The sequence below is a fragment of the Salmo salar genome, chromosome ssa09 (assembly GCF_905237065.1).
Source record: "Salmo salar chromosome ssa09, Ssal_v3.1, whole genome shotgun sequence".
NCBI classification, from domain to species: Eukaryota; Metazoa; Chordata; class Actinopteri; order Salmoniformes; family Salmonidae; genus Salmo; species Salmo salar.
In genome coordinates, this window is record NC_059450.1 from 132,373,756 (window position 1) to 132,392,694 (window position 18,939).

The 18,939-nt window shown below is 49.7% G+C and overlaps 1 protein-coding gene across 1 annotated transcript in view; it reads right to left on the reverse strand.

Annotated features, from left to right (window-relative positions):
- LOC106613028 (zinc finger and BTB domain-containing protein 16-A) overlaps positions 1 to 18,939 on the reverse strand; it is a 61,419-nt gene that overhangs the window by 29,703 nt on the left and 12,777 nt on the right. The window contains exons 4-5 of the mRNA XM_014214894.2: positions 18,512 to 18,598; positions 11,207 to 11,377 (exon numbers count right to left, since the gene is read on the reverse strand). Of these exons, the coding sequence (XP_014070369.1) occupies positions 11,207 to 11,377; positions 18,512 to 18,598 (258 nt within the window). The remainder of the gene's footprint in view (positions 1 to 11,206; positions 11,378 to 18,511; positions 18,599 to 18,939) is intronic.

Sequence of the window (18,939 nt, forward strand, 5' to 3'; positions counted from 1 at the left end):
GTTCTGCTGTGATGTAGACGTGGTCAGGGCCTGGGGACTGTTCTGCTGTGATGTAGACGTGGTCAGGGTCTGGGGAGGACTGTTCTGCTGTGAAGTCGACGTGGTCAGGGTCTGGGGACTGTTCTGCTGTGGGGTAGACGTGGTCAGGGTCTGGGGTGGACTGTTCTGCTGTGATGTAGACGTGGTCAGGGTCTGGGGACTGTTCTGCTGTGATGTAGACGTGGTCAGGGTCTGAGGACTGTTCTGCTGTGGTGTAGACGTGGTCAGGGTCTGGGGACTGTTCTGCTGTGATGTAGACGTGGTCAGGGTCTGGGGTGGACTGTTCTGCTGTGAAGTAGACTGATGAGGACTGTTCTGCTGTGATGTAGACGTGGTCAGGGTCTGAGGACTGTTCTGCTGTGATGTAGATGTGGTCAGGGTCTGGGGACTGTTCTGCTGTGGTGTAGACGTGGTCAGGGTCTGGGGTAGACGTGGTCAGGGTCTGGGGACTGTTCTGCTGTGGTGTAGATGTGGTCAGGGTCTGGTGTGGACTGTTCTGCTGTGGTGTAGACGTGGTCAGGGTCTGGGGTGGACTGTTCTGCTGTGGTGTAGACGTGGTCAGGGTCTGGGGTGGACTGTTCTGCTGTGGTGTAGACGTGGTCAGGGTCTGGGGTGGACTGTTCTGCTGTGGTGTAGACGTGGTCAGGGTCTGGGGTGGACTGTTCTGCTGTGGTGTAGACGTGGTCAGGGTCTGGGGTGGACTGTTCTGCTGTGGTGTAGACGTGGTCAGGGTCTGGGGTGGACTGTTCTGCTGTGGTGTAGACGTGGTCAGGGTCTGGGGACTGTTCTGCTGTGATGTAAACGTGGTCAGGGTCTGGGCTGGACTGTTCTGCAGTGTTGTAGACGTGGTCATGGTCTGGGGACTGTTCTGCTGTGATGTAGATGTGGTCATGGTCTGGGGACTGTTCTGCTGTGGAGTAGACGTGGTCAGGGTCTCGGGACTGTTCTGCTGTGGTGTAGACGTGGTCATGGTCTGAGGTGGACTGTTCTGCTGTGGTGTAGACGTGGTCAGGGTCTGGGGTGGACTGTTCTGCTGTGATGTAGACGTGGTCAGGGTCTGAGGACTGTTCTGCTGTGGTGTAGACGTCGTCAGGGTCTGGGGTGGACTGTTCTGCTGTGGTGTAGACGTGGTCAGGGTCTGGGGTGGACTGTTCTGCTGTGATGTAGACGTGGTCAGGGTCTGGGGTGGACTGTTCTGCTGTGATGTAGACGTGGTCAGGGTCTGGGGACTGTTCTGCTGTGATGTAGACGTGGTCAGGGTCTGGGGTGGACTGTTCTGCTGTGGTGTAGACGTGGTCAGGGTCTGGGGTGGACTGTTCTGCTGTGAAGTAGACTGATGAGGACTGTTCTGCTGTGATGTAGACGTGGTCAGGGTCTGAGGACTGTTCTGCTGTGGTGTAGACGTGGTCAGGGTCTGAGGACTGTTCTGCTGTGATGTAGACGTGGTCAGGGTCTGGGGACTGTTCTGCTGTGGTGTAGATGTGGTCAGGGTCTGGGGACTGTTCTGCTGTGGTGTAGACGTGGTCAGGGTCTGGGGACTGTTCTGCTGTGATGTAGACGTCGTCAGGGTCTGGGGTGGACTGTTCTGCTGTGGTGTAGACGTGGTCAGGGTCTGAGGACTGCTCTGCTGTGATGTAGACGTGGTCAGGGTCTGGGGACTGTTCTGCTGTGATGTAGACGTGGTCAGGGTCTGGGGTGGACTGTTCTGCTGTGGTGTAGACGTGGTCAGGGTCTGGGGACTGTTCTGCTGTGGTGTAGACGTGGTCAGGGTCTGAGGACTGTTCTGCTGTGGTGTAGACGTGGTCAGGGTCTGGGGTGGACTGTTCTGCTGTGATGTAGACGTGGTCAGGGTCTGGGGACTGTTCTGCTGTGGTGTAGACGTGGTCATGGCCTGGGGACTGTTCTGCTGTGGTGTAGACGTGGTCAGGGTCTGGGGTGGACTGTTCTGCTGTGATGGAGACGTGGTCAGGGTCTGGGGTGGACTGTTCTGCTGTGATGTAGAAGTGGTCAGGGTCTTGGGTGGACTGTTCTGCTGTGATGTCGACGTGGTCAGGGTCTGGGGTGGACTGTTCTGCTGTGGGGTAGACGTGGTCATGGTCTGAGGACTGTTCTGCTGTGATGTAGACGTGGTCAGGGTCTGGGGACTGTTCTGCTGTGATGTAGACGTGGTCAGGGTCTGGGGACTGTTCTGCTGTGGTGTAGACGTGGTCAGGGTCTGGGGACTGTTCTGCTGTGATGTAGACGTGGTCAGGGTCTGGGGTGGACTGTTCTGCTGTGAAGTAGACTGATGAGGACTGTTCTGCTGTGATGTAGACGTGGTCAGGGTCTGAGGACTGTTCTGCTGTGATGTAGATGTGGTCAGGGTCTGGGGACTGTTCTGCTGTGGTGTAGACGTGGTCAGGGTCTGGGGTAGACGTGGTCAGGGTCTGGGGACTGTTCTGCTGTGGTGTAGATGTGGTCAGGGTCTGGTGTGGACTGTTCTGCTGTGGTGTAGACGTGGTCAGGGTCTGGGGTGGACTGTTCTGCTGTGGTGTAGACGTGGTCAGGGTCTGGGGTGGACTGTTCTGCTGTGGTGTAGACGTGGTCAGGGTCTGGGGTGGACTGTTCTGCTGTGGTGTAGACGTGGTCAGGGTCTGGGGTGGACTGTTCTGCTGTGGTGTAGACGTGGTCAGGGTCTGGGGTGGACTGTTCTGCTGTGGTGTAGACGTGGTCAGGGTCTGGGGTGGACTGTTCTGCTGTGGTGTAGACGTGGTCAGGGTCTGGGGTGGACTGTTCTGCTGTGGTGTAGACGTGGTCATGGTCTGGGGACTGTTCTGCTGTGATGTAGGTGTGGTCATGGTCTGGGGACTGTTCTGCTGTGGAGTAGACGTGGTCAGGGTCTCGGGACTGTTCTGCTGTGGTGTAGACGTGGTCATGGTCTGAGGTGGACTGTTCTGCTGTGCTGTAGACGTGGTCAGGCTCTGAGGACTGTTCTGCTGTGGTGTAGACGTCGTCAGGGTCTGGGGTGGACTGTTCTGCTGTGGTGTAGACGTGGTCAGGGTCTGGGGTGGACTGTTCTGCTGTGATGTAGACGTGGTCAGGGTCTGGGGTGGACTGTTCTGCTGTGATGTAGACGTGGTCAGGGTCTGGGGACTGTTCTGCTGTGATGTAGACGTGGTCAGGGTCTGGGGTGGACTGTTCTGCTGTGGTGTAGACGTGGTCAGGGTCTGAGGACTGTTCTGCTGTGATGTAGACGTGGTCAGGGTCTGGGGTGGACTGTTCTGCTGTGGTGTAGACGTGGTCAGGGTCTGAGGACTGTTCTGCTGTGATGTAGACGTGGTCAGGGTCTGAGGACTGTTCTGCTGTGATGTAGACGTGGTCATGGTCTGGGGACTGTTCTGCTGTGAAGTCGACGTGGTCAGGGTCTGGGGACTGTTCTGCTGTGGGGTAGACGTGGTCAGGGTCTGGGGTGGACTGTTCTGCTGTGATGTAGACGTGGTCAGGGTCTGGGGTGGACTGTTCTGCTGTGGTGTAGACGTGGTCAGGGTCTGAGGACTGTTCTGCTGTGATGTAGACGTGGTCAGGGTCTGAGGACTGTTCTGCTGTGATGTAGACGTGGTCATGGTCTGGGGACTGTTCTGCTGTGAAGTCGACGTGGTCAGGGTCTGGGGACTGTTCTGCTGTGGGGTAGACGTGGTCAGGGTCTGGGGTGGACTGTTCTGCTGTGATGTAGACGTGGTCAGGGTCTGGGGACTGTTCTGCTGTGATGTAGACGTGGTCAGGGTCTGAGGACTGTTCTGCTGTGATGTAGATGTGGTCAGGGTCTGGGGACTGTTCTGCTGTGATGTAGATGTGGTCAGGGTCTGGGGACTGTTCTGCTGTGGGGTAGACGTGGTCAGGGTCTGGGGTGGACTGTTCTGCTGTGATGTAGACATGGTCAGGGTCTGGGGACTGTTCTGCTGTGATGTAGACGTGGTCAGGGTCTTGGGTGGACTGTTCTGCTGTGAAGTAGACTGATGAGGACTGTTCTGCTGTGATGTAGACGTGGTCAGGGTCTGGGGTAGACGTGGTCAGGGTCTGGGGACTGTTCTGCTGTGGTGTAGATGTGGTCAGGGTCTGGTGTGGACTGTTCTGCTGTGGTGTAGACGTGGTCAGGGTCTGGGGTGGACTGTTCTGCTGTGGTGTAGACGTGGTCAGGGTCTGGGGTGGACTGTTCTGCTGTGATGTAGACATGGTCAGGGTCTGGGGACTGTTCTGCTGTGATGTAGACGTGGTCAGGGTCTTGGGTGGACTGTTCTGCTGTGAAGTAGACTGATGAGGACTGTTCTGCTGTGGTGTAGACGTGGTCAGGGTCTGGGGTAGACGTGGTCAGGGTCTGGGGACTGTTCTGCTGTGGTGTAGATGTGGTCAGGGTCTGGTGTGGACTGTTCTGCTGTGGTGTAGACGTGGTCAGGGTCTGGGGTGGACTGTTCTGCTGTGGTGTAGACGTGGTCAGGGTCTGGGGTGGACTGTTCTGCTGTGGTGTAGACGTGGTCAGGGTCTGGGGTGGACTGTTCTGCTGTGGTGTAGACGTGGTCAGGGTCTGGGGTGGACTGTTCTGCTGTGATGTAGACGTGGTCAGGGTCTGGGGTGGACTGTTCTGCTGTGGTGTAGACGTGGTCAGGGTCTGGGGTGGACTGTTCTGCTGTGGTGTAGACGTGGTCAGGGTCTGGGGTGGACTGTTCTGCTGTGGTGTAGACGTGGTCAGGGTCTGGGGTGGACTGTTCTGCTGTGGTGTAGACGTGGTCAGGGTCTGGGGTGGACTGTTCTGCTGTGGTGTAGACGTGGTCATGGTCTGGGGACTGTTCTGCTGTGATGTAGGTGTGGTCATGGTCTGGGGACTGTTCTGCTGTGGAGTAGACGTGGTCAGGGTCTCGGGACTGTTCTGCTGTGGTGTAGACGTGGTCATGGTCTGAGGTGGACTGTTCTGCTGTGCTGTAGACGTGGTCAGGGTCTGAGGACTGTTCTGCTGTGGTGTAGACTTCATCAGGGTCTGGGGTGGACTGTTCTGCTGTGGTGTAGACGTGGTCAGGGTCTGGGGTGGACTGTTCTGCTGTGATGTAGACGTGGTCAGGGTCTGGGGTGGACTGTTCTGCTGTGATGTAGACGTGGTCAGGGTCTGGGGACTGTTCTGCTGTGATGTAGACGTGGTCAGGGTCTGGGGTGGACTGTTCTGCTGTGGTGTAGACGTGGTCAGGGTCTGAGGACTGTTCTGCTGTGATGTAGACGTGGTCAGGGTCTGAGGACTGTTCTGCTGTGATGTAGACGTGGTCATGGTCTGGGGACTGTTCTGCTGTGAAGTCGACGTGGTCAGGGTCTGGGGACTGTTCTGCTGTGGGGTAGACGTGGTCAGGGTCTGGGGTGGACTGTTCTGCTGTGATGTAGACGTGGTCAGGGTCTGGGGACTGTTCTGCTGTGATGTAGACGTGGTCAGGGTCTGAGGACTGTTCTGCTGTGATGTAGACGTGGTCAGGGTCTGGGGTGGACTGTTCTGCTGTGGGGTAGACGTGGTCAGGGTCTGGGGTGGACTGTTCTGCTGTGGTGTAGACGTGGTCAGGGTCTGGGGACTGTTCTGCTGTGGGGTAGACGTGGTCAGGGTCTGGGGACTGTTCTGCTGTGATGTAGACGTGGTCAGGGTCTGGGGACTGTTCTGCTGTGATGTAGACGTGGTCAGGGTCTTGGGTGGACTGTTCTGCTGTGAAGTAGACTGATGAGGACTGTTCTGCTGTGATGTAGACGTGGTCAGGGTCTGAGGACTGTTCTGCTGTGGTGTAGACGTGGTCAGGGTCTGGGGTAGACGTGGTCAGGGTCTGGGGACTGTTCTGCTGTGGTGTAGATGTGGTCAGGGTCTGGTGTGGACTGTTCTGCTGTGGTGTAGACGTGGTCAGGGTCTGAGGACTGTTCTGCTGTGATGTAGACTGATGAGGACTGTTCTGCTGTGGTGTAGACGTGGTCATGGCCTGGGGACTGTTCTGCTGTGATGTAGACGTGGTCAGGGTCTGGGGTGGACTGTTCTGCTGTGATGTAGATGTGGTCAGGGTCTGGGGACTGTTCTGCTGTGGTGTAGACGTGGTCAGGGTCTGGGGTGGACTGTTCTGCTGTGATGTAGACGTGGTCAGGGTCTGGGGACTGTTCTGCTGTGGAGTAGACGTGGTCAGGGTCTGGGGTGGACTGTTCTGCTGTGGTGTAGACGTGGTCAGGGTCTGGGGTGGACTGTTCTGCTGTGGTGTAGACGTGGTCAGGGTCTGGGGTGGACTGTTCTGCTGTGGTGTAGACGTGGTCAGGGTCTGGGGTGGACTGTTCTGCTGTGGTGTAGACGTGGTCAGGGTCTGGGGTGGACTGTTCTGCTGTGGTGTAGACGTGGTCAGAGTCTGGGGTGGACTGTTCTGCTGTGATGTAGATGTGGTCAGGGTCTGGGGACTGTTCTGCTGTGGTGTAGACGTGGTCAGGGTCTGAGGTGGACTGTTCTGCTGTGATGTAGACGTGGTCAGGGTCTGGGGACTGTTCTGCTGTGATGTAGACGTGGTCAGGGTCAGGGGACTGTTCTGCTGTGATGTAGACGTGGTCAGGGTCTGGTGTGGACTGTTCTGCTGTGGTGTAGACGTGGTCAGGGTCTGGGGTGGACTGTTCTGCTGTGGTGTAGACGTGGTCAGGGTCTGGGGTGGACTGTTCTGCTGTGATGTAGATGTGGTCAGGGTCTGGGGTGGACTGTTCTGCTGTGGTGTCGAGAGTTTTGTCGGGAGCTGAGGTGGGCTGTTCTGCTGGTTTCTCTGCGGAGGTGGCCACCTCTCCAGTGGGTTGTTCTCTGTCACACGCCATCCCCCGCTGCCTCTCCAGCAGCAGTCTGATCCTCTCCTCCATCCCCCTCACCCTCTCCTCCAGCAGTCTGATCCTCTCCTCCATCCCCCTCACCCTCTCCTCCAGCAGTCTGATCCTCTCCTCCATCCCCCTCACCCTCTCCTCCAGCAGTCTGATCCTCTCCCTCCATCCCCCTCACCCTCTCCAGCAGCAGTCTGATCCTCTCCTCCATCCCCCTCACCCTCTCCAGCAGCAGTCTGATTCTCTCCCTCCATCCCCCTCGCCCTCTCCTCCAGCAGTCTGATCCTCTCCTCCATCCCCCTCACCCTCTCCTCCAGCAGTCTGATCCTCTCCCTCCATCCCCGTCGCCCTCTCCTCCAGCAGTCTGATCCTCTCCACCATCCCCCTCACCCTCTCCTCCAGCAGTCTGATCCTCTCCCTCCATCCCCCTCACCCTCTCCTTCAGCAGTCTGATCCTCTCCCTCCATCGCCCTCACCCTCTCCTCCAGCAGTCTGATCCTCTCCACCATCCCCCCCACCCTCTCCTCCAGCAGTCTGATCCTCTCCTCATCCCCCTCACCCTCTCCTCCAGCAGTCTGATCCTCTCCCTCCATCCCCCTCGCCCTCTCCTCCAGCAGTCTGATCCTCTCCTCCATCCCCCTCACCCTCTCCTCCAGCAGTCTGATCCTCTCCACCATCCCCCTCACCCTCTCCTCCAGCAGTCTGATCCTCTCCCTCCATCCCCCCACCCTCTCCTCCAGCAGTCTGATCCTCTCCCTCCATCCCCCTCACCCTCTCCTCCAGCAGTCTGATCCTCTCCACCATCCCCCCACCCTCTCCTCCAGCAGTCTGATCCTCTCCTTCCCTCCATCCTCCTCACCCTCTCCTCCAGCAGTGTGATCCTCTCCCTCCATCCCCCTCACCCTCTCCTCCAGCAGTCTGACCCTCTCCCTCCATCCCCCTCACCCTCTCCTCCAGCAGTCTGATCCTCTCCCTCCATCCCCCTCACCCTCTCCTCCAGCAGTCTGATCCTCTCCCTCCATCCCCCTCACCCTCTCCTCCAGCAGTCTGATCCTCTCCCTCCATCCCCCTCACCCTCTCCTCCAGCAGTCTGATCCTCTCCCTCCCCTTCAGCAGTCTGATCCTCTCCCTCCATCCCCCTCACCCTCTCCTCCAGCAGTCTGATCCTCTCCACCATCCCCCCGTCCTCTCCTCCAGCAGTCTGATCCTCTCCACTAGTGCTCTGTTCTTCTCCTGCTTCTTCTCCTGTTGAAGTTGTCTCACCACAGTCCAGATATGTCCCTCTCCACCTCCAGCTCTCCGGGTCTGGTTAAGGGGGTGTTGTTGTGCTGGACTGTTGTCTGGGTCTGTGCTGACTGGAGTGTAATCACCTGCTGTTTCAGCTCCACCTGCCTCACGTCCAGCTGGGTAAATGTATCCTTCATTTCAATGAGGGAGTAGTACTCTGTGCTGAGAGGTTGACTTTCTGCTTGGGGTTGCCTGTCTGTGGGGTTATATAATGAAGAGGTCTGGTCTGACCTGCTCGGGGTGGGGGTATCTTCTCAAGGGAGAGCTTCTCCTGCTGAGCTAATTCTTTGATTAGGTGAAAGACCAGCTGAAACTGTTTGGGGTTGCCTTGTACAATACTGTTCCAGACTTATAGAGATGTATATTAGCTGACTCAGAGTCCTCATTGTCTAGTATCCTGAGTTTCCACCCCTCGGTAACACACCACCCTCTTAACAGAGGGGTAGTGTGCTAATATAGCACTGTGCCATGCCAGGGGATGGTCTGGTTAATATAGCACTGTGCCATGCCAGGGGATGGTCTGGTTAATATAGCACTGTGCCATGCCAGGGGATGGTCTGGTTAATATAGCACTGTGCCATGCCAGGGGATGGTCTGGTTAATATAGCACTGCGCCATGCCAGGGGATGGTCTGGTTAATATAGCACTGTGCCATGCCAGGGGATGGTCTGGTTAATATAGCACTGTGCCATGCCAGGGGATGGTCTGGTTAATATAGCACTGTGCCATTCCAGGGGATGGTCTGGTTAATATAGCACTGTGCCATGCCAGGGGATGGTCTGGTTAATATAGCACTGTGCCAGGGGATGGTCTGGTTAATATAGCACTGTGCCATGCCAGGGGATGGTCTGTGTTAATATAGCACTGTGCCATGCCAGGGGATGGTCTGGTTAATATAGCACTGTGCCATTCCAGGGGATGGTCTGGTTAATATAGCACTGTGCCATGCCAGGGGATGGTCTGGTTAATATAGCACTGTGCCAGGGGATGGTCTGGTTAATATAGCACTGTGCCATGCCAGGGGATGGTCTGTGTTAATATAGCACTGTGCCAGGGGATGGTCTGGTTAATATAGCACTGTGCCATGCCAGGGGATGGTCTGGTTAATATAGCACTGTGCCATGTCAGGGGATGGTCTGTGTTAATATAGCACTGTGCCAGGGGATGGTCTGGTTAATATAGCACTGTGCCAGGGGATGGTCTGGTTAATATAGCACTGTGCCATGCCAGGGGATGGTCTGGTTAATATAGCACTGTGCCATGCCAGGGGATGGTCTGGTTAATATAGCACTGTGCCATGCCACGGGATGGTCTGGTTAATATAGCACTGTGCCATGCCAGGGGATGGTCTGGTTAATATAGCACTGTGCCATGCCAGGGGATGGTCTGGTTAATATAGCACTGTGCCATGCCAGGGGATGGTCTGGTTAATATAGCACTGTGCCAGGGGATGGTCTGGTTAATATAGCACTGTGCCATGCCAGGGGATGGTCTGGTTAATATAGCACTGTGCCAGGGGATGGTCTGGTTAATATAGCACTGTGCCATGCCAGGGGATGGTCTGGTTAATATAGCACTGTGCCATGCCAGGGGATGGTCTGGTTAATATAGCACTGTGCCAGGGGATGGTCTGGTTAATATAGCACTGTGCCATGCCAGGGGATGGTCTGGTTAATATAGCACTGTGCCATGCCAGGGGATGGTCTGGTTAATATAGCACTGTGTCAGGGGATGGTCTGGTTAATATAGCACTGTGCCATGCCAGGGGATGGTCTGGTTAATATAGCACTGTGCCAGGGGATGGTCTGGTTAATATAGCACTGTGCCAGGGGATGGTCTGGTTAATATAGCACTGTGCCAGGGGATGGTCTGGTTAATATAGCACTGTGCCATGCCAGGGGATGGTCTGGTTAATATAGCACTGTGCCATGCCAGGGGATGGTCTGGTTAATATAGCACTGTGCCATGCCAGGGGATGGTCTGTGTTAATATAGCACTGTGTCAGGGGATGGTCTGGTTAATATAGCACTGTGCCATGCCAGGGGATGGTCTGTGTGGAAGATGAGGTTGCTGATGTTCCCATTTTTATAATAGTCAGCAAAAAGTGTCTCTTGATTTTCCATAAGGAGCTTCATTTTGTGATCTTTTCGTGTCTTATCATTCTTTACATAAACAGGGTACTATATTTGAATTACCTCTGAACAGCGGGAGGCAGCTTCTAAGGCCTCTCCATTTGGTTGGAGTAGACTGTGCGACTCTCCTGCCATTGTTGGGCTAAAGGGCTTTGATACCTCTCACTTGACACGTCAGTGCTAATTGAAGTTGTATCAAGCTTGGTAGCCTTAACTTGGCATTCAGAGTCCTTATAATCATTATAAAATAATGTAATGTATCTTTCTCCTTGACTTTTAGAAATAAAATATAGCTTCAGACTAAACATTACTCACTCAGTTCCAGGTTGGATGGTGTTTTCAGGTTTCTGTTGTTTTTCAGAGCATTTGCTGTATAGTTTTGGAATAGTAATCTTTGGTAGTCTCTCTCGGAGAAAAACACAGACATTTGTTGTTCTGTAGATATTTATTTCGGTTTGCTCTGTCATTTGGGGAGAACTGCAGTAGAACTGACAGGCATTAATGGCAGGGGCCTAGAAGGCTGTGTCTAAGAACATAAACACATAAACTGGATAAAATAGCCTCAAACATAACACTGGCCATAACGAAGCATTGCTGTCATCAGGAAAGTGAATCATAGCGGAGTTTATTAACGTTAAGTGAACATAAACATGATAAATTAAGTGAAACTGACTGTAGACTGAAATTAAAGAACTCTGGTCTCATGCTACTTCAGTCTAGTGCCAAGAGAGAAGTAGTAGTTCAAGTTATTTAAAGATTAAAGGGTTGAGGTTTATGGGAATTGATGTCATTGCAGCTTTGGATTGTGTGTTAGTGTAGGCGATGATGTTGACGGATATGACAGTGATGATGGAAACGGTGGTGGTGGTGATGATGACGAAGATGACATAGGACACAGATGCAGTCCTTACCTGTGTGTGAGCGCAGGTGGCGTTTGAGGGTGGTGTGGCTGGGGAAGGTGTGGTCACAGTGGCTGCAGACGTAGCTGTGCATCCCTGCATGGACCTCCATGTGCTGCTGCAGAGCCTTCTGGGTCTGGAACCGCTTGGCACACAGCAGACAAAACACTGCCATGTCTGTCCCTGGAGACCACACAGAGACACAGACACAGTTATTTCAGGACCAAACATACACTCAGTGGGGAAACTGGATCACTCAACTCTGAGCCTGAGTGTTCTGAGGAGAACACTTCTTTCAAAGAGCAAAGTGTTTCTTCCTAAACTAACCCCCTTGACAGGCGTGAAATACATTCAGTTTGACTTTATACACTTTCCTGACTGAAGTCATGGTCTTTTCGTGATTTTTTTTAACACAATACACAGGATGCTGGAACTGTCAATCACATAATCAATGCCTTCTCCTTATAGGATGTTAAAAGCGGAATTATTCTCCTCAATCCCCATCAAGCCTGTGTTCAAGCAGCCTCTGAAGTCCTCTGTGTCTGTTTACAGAGAGAGGCTGATAGAAGCTCCACCCTGAACGATGCCTACACTATGAGCTATGTGCTGAATGTTAAGTAGTGATATCAAGCCATTAAAGGCAGGACTGCAGGAAAAACACAATCCTTTTAATCCTGTGTGTGACCTGGCATCACTTTGGGGCTGCTCTCCTGTTGCACTGAGAGTGGAGCGGAATACAGATAGGGAAACACAGGCTAGTTTTACTCATACAGGATCTGTGAAGAACCACCATTAAATACACTCACCCACATTATACAGGGTTCTTACTTGTTCTTAACACTATTGAATGACCCCTTTGCTTATCCCTCTCATGAAAATCCAGATGTGACGTAGGACTGAATAATCAGTTCATCGGGTAATCAATTCCACTGGTAATAATGTATGAGTCTTGCAGAGAGGTGGCTAATGTTAGGTTATGATGTCGGTATTTCTCTGTCTGCTCGGCTTTGGGATCATTTACAAAGCAGGTCCCATTGCTCACGACTCGGATTCAATCAGACATCTCCAGCGGTGGATCATTAGTAAACAGGAGGCTATGCCAGCTTTTCATTGGAATTCAAGTGGGGTTGCTGAGTTGCATTTAAAATGCAGTCTGATGAGGTCCACTAAATCAAATCATTTGTTACTGTTATTGAAGTGCCTTGAGGCAACTGGCAATTAAATTGGAATTAGTACAGGAAAGAGATACAGCACACTCACACTAAGACAGGAGATTGTCAGACAGTGTTTGGAGTTCAATCAAGTTAACAGACAAGGATATTTATAGTCAATAATTCCAACAATTTCAGCAATAAATCATAGTATCTCTCTATTGTTTACCGTTTTCCTGCAATCCACATACCAACATTTCTCCCAAATGTTTATTTTATTTTAGTCATGATTACTCCCAGATACATTTCACTTATTGAACCACTACAAAACCTACTCTGAGTGAGTCAGTCAGTATCTTAGTGCCTCACATTACACGTGGTCCTCTTCACAAACGACTGGGAATACACAACATGAAAGGCATAGCTTACATCAGGCCTAATTTATAGGATAAAATGTGTCACTAATATTCCGAATATTTCTAAGATTACATGCATCTGTGTTATTTTTATTTTCTCTCTCGTTATTAGATATTGATCATGGGACTTGATGGAATTAAAGTAGGCTATGAGCTTGCTGTGATTTGCCCTAAACTGAACTAGGAGAATTTAGCATTACTTCTACTCAATAAGAAAAAGAGAAGATGAGAGATGTTCTCCACTCCACACAATGCAGCAGAAAGAGGGCCTACTGGAATGCACTGCACCTGTTAACTAGCTTTATTCCAGTGGCCATCTATCTTCACAATAGAAACACAATGTGGTTCGGACCCTCAATGGCCAGATCCATTAGTCATAGGCTCTTCATGCAACTCCTACACTTCCAGGCTTTGTGTAGTAGCCTAATGATCAGGGCTTTTCTCACCCACGGATCACAATGTATTACCGATGGACAAAAGATCTTCCCTGTACCGCCCCCAACCCTGACTAGACAGGAAAGCTTCTCTGTTATGTCTTTCTTTAGTTTCAGATTTTTTTCTAAAGAAGCAGAGCTACCTCTTGACTGGAATGCACCAACAATCTAGGCTAAATAAACATGTATCCTGAAAAGTAAAAAGACCTTTAGGAACTGCAGAATCCATTCTGTGCTGCTTGACCGGTGGTACTAAATGAAGAATAATCTAAGAAAAATGTGTCAAGCCGTTCAATCTCAATGCGCCAGCAGGTGGAGTGCTCTCTACTCTTCTACTCCCTCTAGCCTCCAACATGCTGGATAGGACCTCAAATGATACAGTACCATAAGTTACTTCTGCAGTTCTGTATGATTTTCCTCAGAAAATGTTCTCACTCAGTATCATTCCTCAGCTCTTCTCATTCATTCATTCTTGAAATGACCATTTAATGACCATTCCCATAAGTCTGCATTCTGCCTATTTTGAGCACTGAACCATTAAACAGTATGGATTCATTCTTGTTCTACTTGTCATGTCCTGCTTCTAGACACTCAGATGCTCAGTCAATACCCTCTCATCCCACTGCCATGACAATAATGTGAAACTGTCAAAACAAAAGTTCTCGCTTAACAATGATCTCAGTCCCACCTCCACAGTGACAACTCCTTGAGTAATAGAGTAGTTACCAGAAACAATTCAACTTCATTGAAAGAAAATAACAGAAGCACTAATACAAATAGTCCCTTAAATAGAATCAGTAGATAAAGTCGGAGGTGCAGCACAAACAGTATGTATCTATGCTGACATTCATTAGTTTGATGACTACCTGCACTAGTGCACTCTGTTAACTTTCACACCTAAACACTTGCTTTCACAGCATCTTTTTCCAGTAGGCTTTGCTCCTTAGTGCAGAGCAGCCTTTCTGTGAGAAAACACAATCTCCAGTAGGCATGCCACTGCCCCCACTGCCCCCTGCTTTCTCACCCTTAACCAGACAAAGGGAATGGGATTTGGTCTTCTGACCTCTTGACCCTAGGTCCTCAATGTGGTAAACACCATGTAATCAATGGTATTCCTCAAAGGCTGGATGGCTGACTGAGCATTGTGCATCTATTGAGTCACACAGGGGAGGGGCCTTGCAGACATTCCACAGAGAAAGATTATTTAACTTCAGTATAGTTTCTCTCAGTAAACTTTAGACAGACAGTGTATACAGAACTAAAACTAAACTCATTCCAGAGTTCCTATGTTCCAATCGGAAAAAGAGGTGCCAAGAAACAAGACATTTCATAAAAATATTCTAGCCAGGAGAAGGGAAGTTCAGCCTGATAGTTGAATTAAACGTCAACCGTTTATCAGACATCAGATCAGAACATGACATGGGAGCATTTACATAACAGCCTGTCAATAGTCCAACTAAGGCAGGGAACACAGAGGAAGTGGCTCAACAGACAAAAACATGTCTCTAGGCAACCAGATTGGATCATGGCCCTCCTTGGGGTGAAGTGTTCAAACTAATCCCTCCATTCACAAATAAGCAAAGCCTGTTCCTTTTCTAAAGACTAACAAAAGTTTTCCCACCCTGTGAATCTCACAGTAACCCCACTGCAAATTGAACAAGGGATTGCATAATGTTTATACAGATCTCTGTAATGTTAACCGTCTTTAGGTTTAGTTCACCATAGATCTCCATCTAATCTCATTGGTCTGTGTTAACAGCACGTTTCTGTGCAGGTCTCACCATAATTCCACTACAAAGCAACCATGGACTGCTCCTTTAAACCAGTATACAAAAGAAGGTATAAATAGTTCTAGAGCTGTTTTGCTCAACCTACACAGTGGCTCTGGGAAATATTGAGCTATGAAGCCAAAGAGTTTAAACTAATTTTCTTCAGATCATTGAAAGAGTTGAAAGTACTATGCCACACTCTTTAAAGAGCTTGCTTATTGGGTTAAGTCAGATTCACTGAAAGGAGCTATAACGGACTGGCTCAACATCAAGGCGCTATGAGTAAAACTCCTAATATGGCTCACCTCAGCATGTTCACTCATTAGCTGCCCCTGTGACCCAGTTACACATATACACTATGTACATTACACTGAGCAATGAGCACCAGACCTTATATGACCCAGTGCCTTCCCTATGAGTAAAAGATGTTGAAAAGACGTATTTTTGGTTGAAAAGACGTTGACAAGACATAGGAAATATGTCTTTCAACCAATTTTGCACACTGGGTTCAGACTGGGTCCCTGTAGACTACATGTTATGATAAGTCTAGAGACAGACAGTAACCATACAGAACCTCAGATGATCCCAGGTAGGCCAGCCACTGATCAGCAGACCGCTAATCTACCAGAGTGAGGAACAACCAGCTCAATAATTAATGCAACAAGACATACGTTGCTGGTGTTTAACCACCATTCCATCTTCCATGGCCCGTTTCATTCAGGTCACCTGCTGTCTCCAATCTGGATGCTTAGCATATTTTGCCAATAGCATTCACCATAAAGTACATGAAGACAAAGTAGAAGCCTACAGGGCCTGAATGACTGGACTAGCACTAGGCAGTGTGTACTTTGTAGCTAGAGGCCAGCAAAATAGACTGGGGTGTAAGTAGAGTACAGTATGACTCAGTACTTGAAGATCTGTACCAACGATTAGCTATTTATAAGTGGAATGGGGGTATACATTTCAACCGATTGCATATTCATTATTGTGAATGCAGCTTGCACAATAAGTATTGCGCAATTAGATGAGGTCTATTTCATTGAGAAGTGGCTATGCTATGCACATAAGCAGTATTGAATGTACAAGGAAGTGTGATGGAGTAGGATGTGTTCTCTGTATAATAGGGGTTATGTGTACTGTGGACATTCAGTACAGGAAGTGTTTATGTGTAGGATAAGGGCAGCTGTTTGTAAGAACACACAAAGACAGCACTCTTAGGGCCTTTTCCTGCAGGCAAGGTGGCAGAATGGTTAGCCACTATGTTCTGCACCATGTCCAGTCCATTACTACGCTCTATGATTTGCTTACATTTTCCAAAACTGTTCAAACAAGATGATACCACAGAGAACTTAGCTAACATGGTCTAATGAAATAAGGTCATTGTTGCTTGAGACAGTTCCATTATTTTATTTTGGGCACTCACAAGTAGGTCAGAGGCAAAGCAGACAGCAACTGTGACAGAGAGGGCTGTGGCAAAGATGGAGTAAACAGCACCACATGATGTTGTTTTCCTGGGAGTCCTGGCATCCAATGCCACCAACCCTTCCAACCAATGCCCTCAGGAACTCCCCCCTAACCAGCCACTTAATGCCAACCCACGGCCACTCACCTCTGACATTCACATTGCCAAAACACACTCTCACTCACTGGAAATGAGCTAGGCTCTGCACTGCAGTCTCTGTAGCGTGATTGATATGAGAGCCAACCAGGTCTTTGTCAGGTAGGGGTGTTTTTCTTCTTGGGGAGAATATATCAGTAAACTAAAGGGCTATGGCTGCTAAGGTCTGACCTGTGATAATGTCTGTTTGGCTTCCTGGCATACTGTCACATTTCTTTTTTATTTTATTTTATTTAACTAGGCAAGTCAGTCAAGAACAAATTCTTATTTACGATGACGGCCTACCCTGGCCTAAGCCAGACGACGCGGGACCGTCCCTATGGGACTCCAAATCACGGCCGGATGTGATACAGCTTGGACATGGCGATATATAAAGCCATGGTAACAAGATTCATTCAGCCAGTGATCTGAAAGGTTATAAACCCAGGATGTGTTGAAAGTATAATCAAAAGAGGATCATAGCGCACTCAAAGTTTGATTGGTGCGTTAAACCAGTGAATCCTACTTCAGTGTTTAAGTTACACACTGAAGAAGGCAAATAAGCAGAAATGTCTGTTTTTGCGATCCTGATGCAGTAAGAATATATATATTTTTAAAGAAGTAAGCTTTATGTGAGATCTTTTTGAGTGCAGAAGACCTGTCACACTTTTTCGCTTGTGTTGAAAGTATAAGAACATACAGTGAATGCATATTCTAAAAGAGAATGTGTACAGTAGCTGAATTCCCTAAAACCACCAAACAGCTCCAAAGAAATCATACCATTCTGGTCTGAGCACAAAGTGTACAAAGTGGCAGTAAGAGGGTTATTTATCACACTAGACCACGTTGAGATCATTACAAAATGAGTGAGTAATGCCCTCCTGTACTCTGCACTAGATACACTGCCAAGCCGATAACTGACCCCTGGATGTTTACAACCTGAAGGAGAGGAGGTAGAAACTTTAGGCATCGTTAACACCCCTCCATGTCCACAGGCATTAACTATTCATATTGTGTGTGGCACCTGGAGTTACAGTTACATGCCAATGCTTCGGAGCGGGTTATCAGCTTTCTCTGACAGTAGCAGAAAAGGTGTGGATTCTGACACTCATTGTGGATCGACTGTAGGGTTTGTCTAAGATGAGGTAGAGCTTAATTTAGATACTTTAATGACTGGGATTCAGGCACTGGGAGAGGGTCTGAATTTTTGGAAGGAAGACAAATATAGGCAGCTTTTATTTCAACCTCATTTGTGTAACTTCGGTAGGAGATACCCAGTCATCTGATTAGAGGACTGTCTCGCTAATTAAAACAACTAGGTTTCAGAATAGTTCCCAGGAACTGATGTCCATTATGTTCTGAGCTGGAGAGGATAAATAGAATCTATCACCATGAGATCATTCCCAAACAAAATGTGTTGATCCAAGTTGTTGACGTGAGTCAGAGCCATAGAGTAACAACCCTCTGGGCTCCTCACGCACATAGCCTAGATGCATGGCATATCTATGACACTGCCATGTACTTGCAGTGCGGCCTAGGCTTGCCAGCACCGTGGTAAATAGGCATGCACCCACACGGGATACCAGGAGATATTAGTTGGTGATATCTGAGCGGGCCTTCCTGTCCTCGCTAGCCGCTGATAAATTATGGAGCAACATGACAGGGACAGTTTAACCCTGCCAGCACAATAACAAGGATGTTAATCCCCATAGTCATATGTTTATTAACCACTTTTTTGAATAAGCAGCAAGACAGACAGACAGAATACATTACATAAGCGGACCTCAAACAGTGTCTTGTCAATTGTAGCCTGCTTGTTTAAGGGTAGTGAATGAGTGTTTGTGAGTCATTGGGTACCTGTACGTTTTCAAGCTATGTTTGTCTGTGTGTGTCTGTGTGTCTGTCAGACAGTACCTGCGTGCGTGTGTCTGTGTGTCTGTCATACAGTACCTGTGTGTGTCTGTCTGTGGGCCTCCAGAGCGTCTTCAGCAGAGAATGTAGCTCCACACTGATCACACACCAAGGCCTCAGCTCCAGCTGCAGGGGGACATCTCAGTCATGTGTCATCATCAAACACTTAACATATGGTGTACATTCTTTTGTGAGATGTAAACATTGAAGTATACAGTAATTTGTACAAAATAATTATGATCATGCTGTAGAGGGCGCAACTGAATTTGATGGATGGAATTCATGGTTATGGCAACCAATCAATATCTGAATCTCAGATGGCTATAAAAGCTCCACTTTTACTTCCGATTCAAACCACATTTTTAAAAGGTGAGAAAGCTGTTGGATTAAAACCCATATCAAACCTTGAGCCAATGCAATGCTCTATTTAAAAGTCCCTAAGTAACCATCCTCTTCTGTATACACTT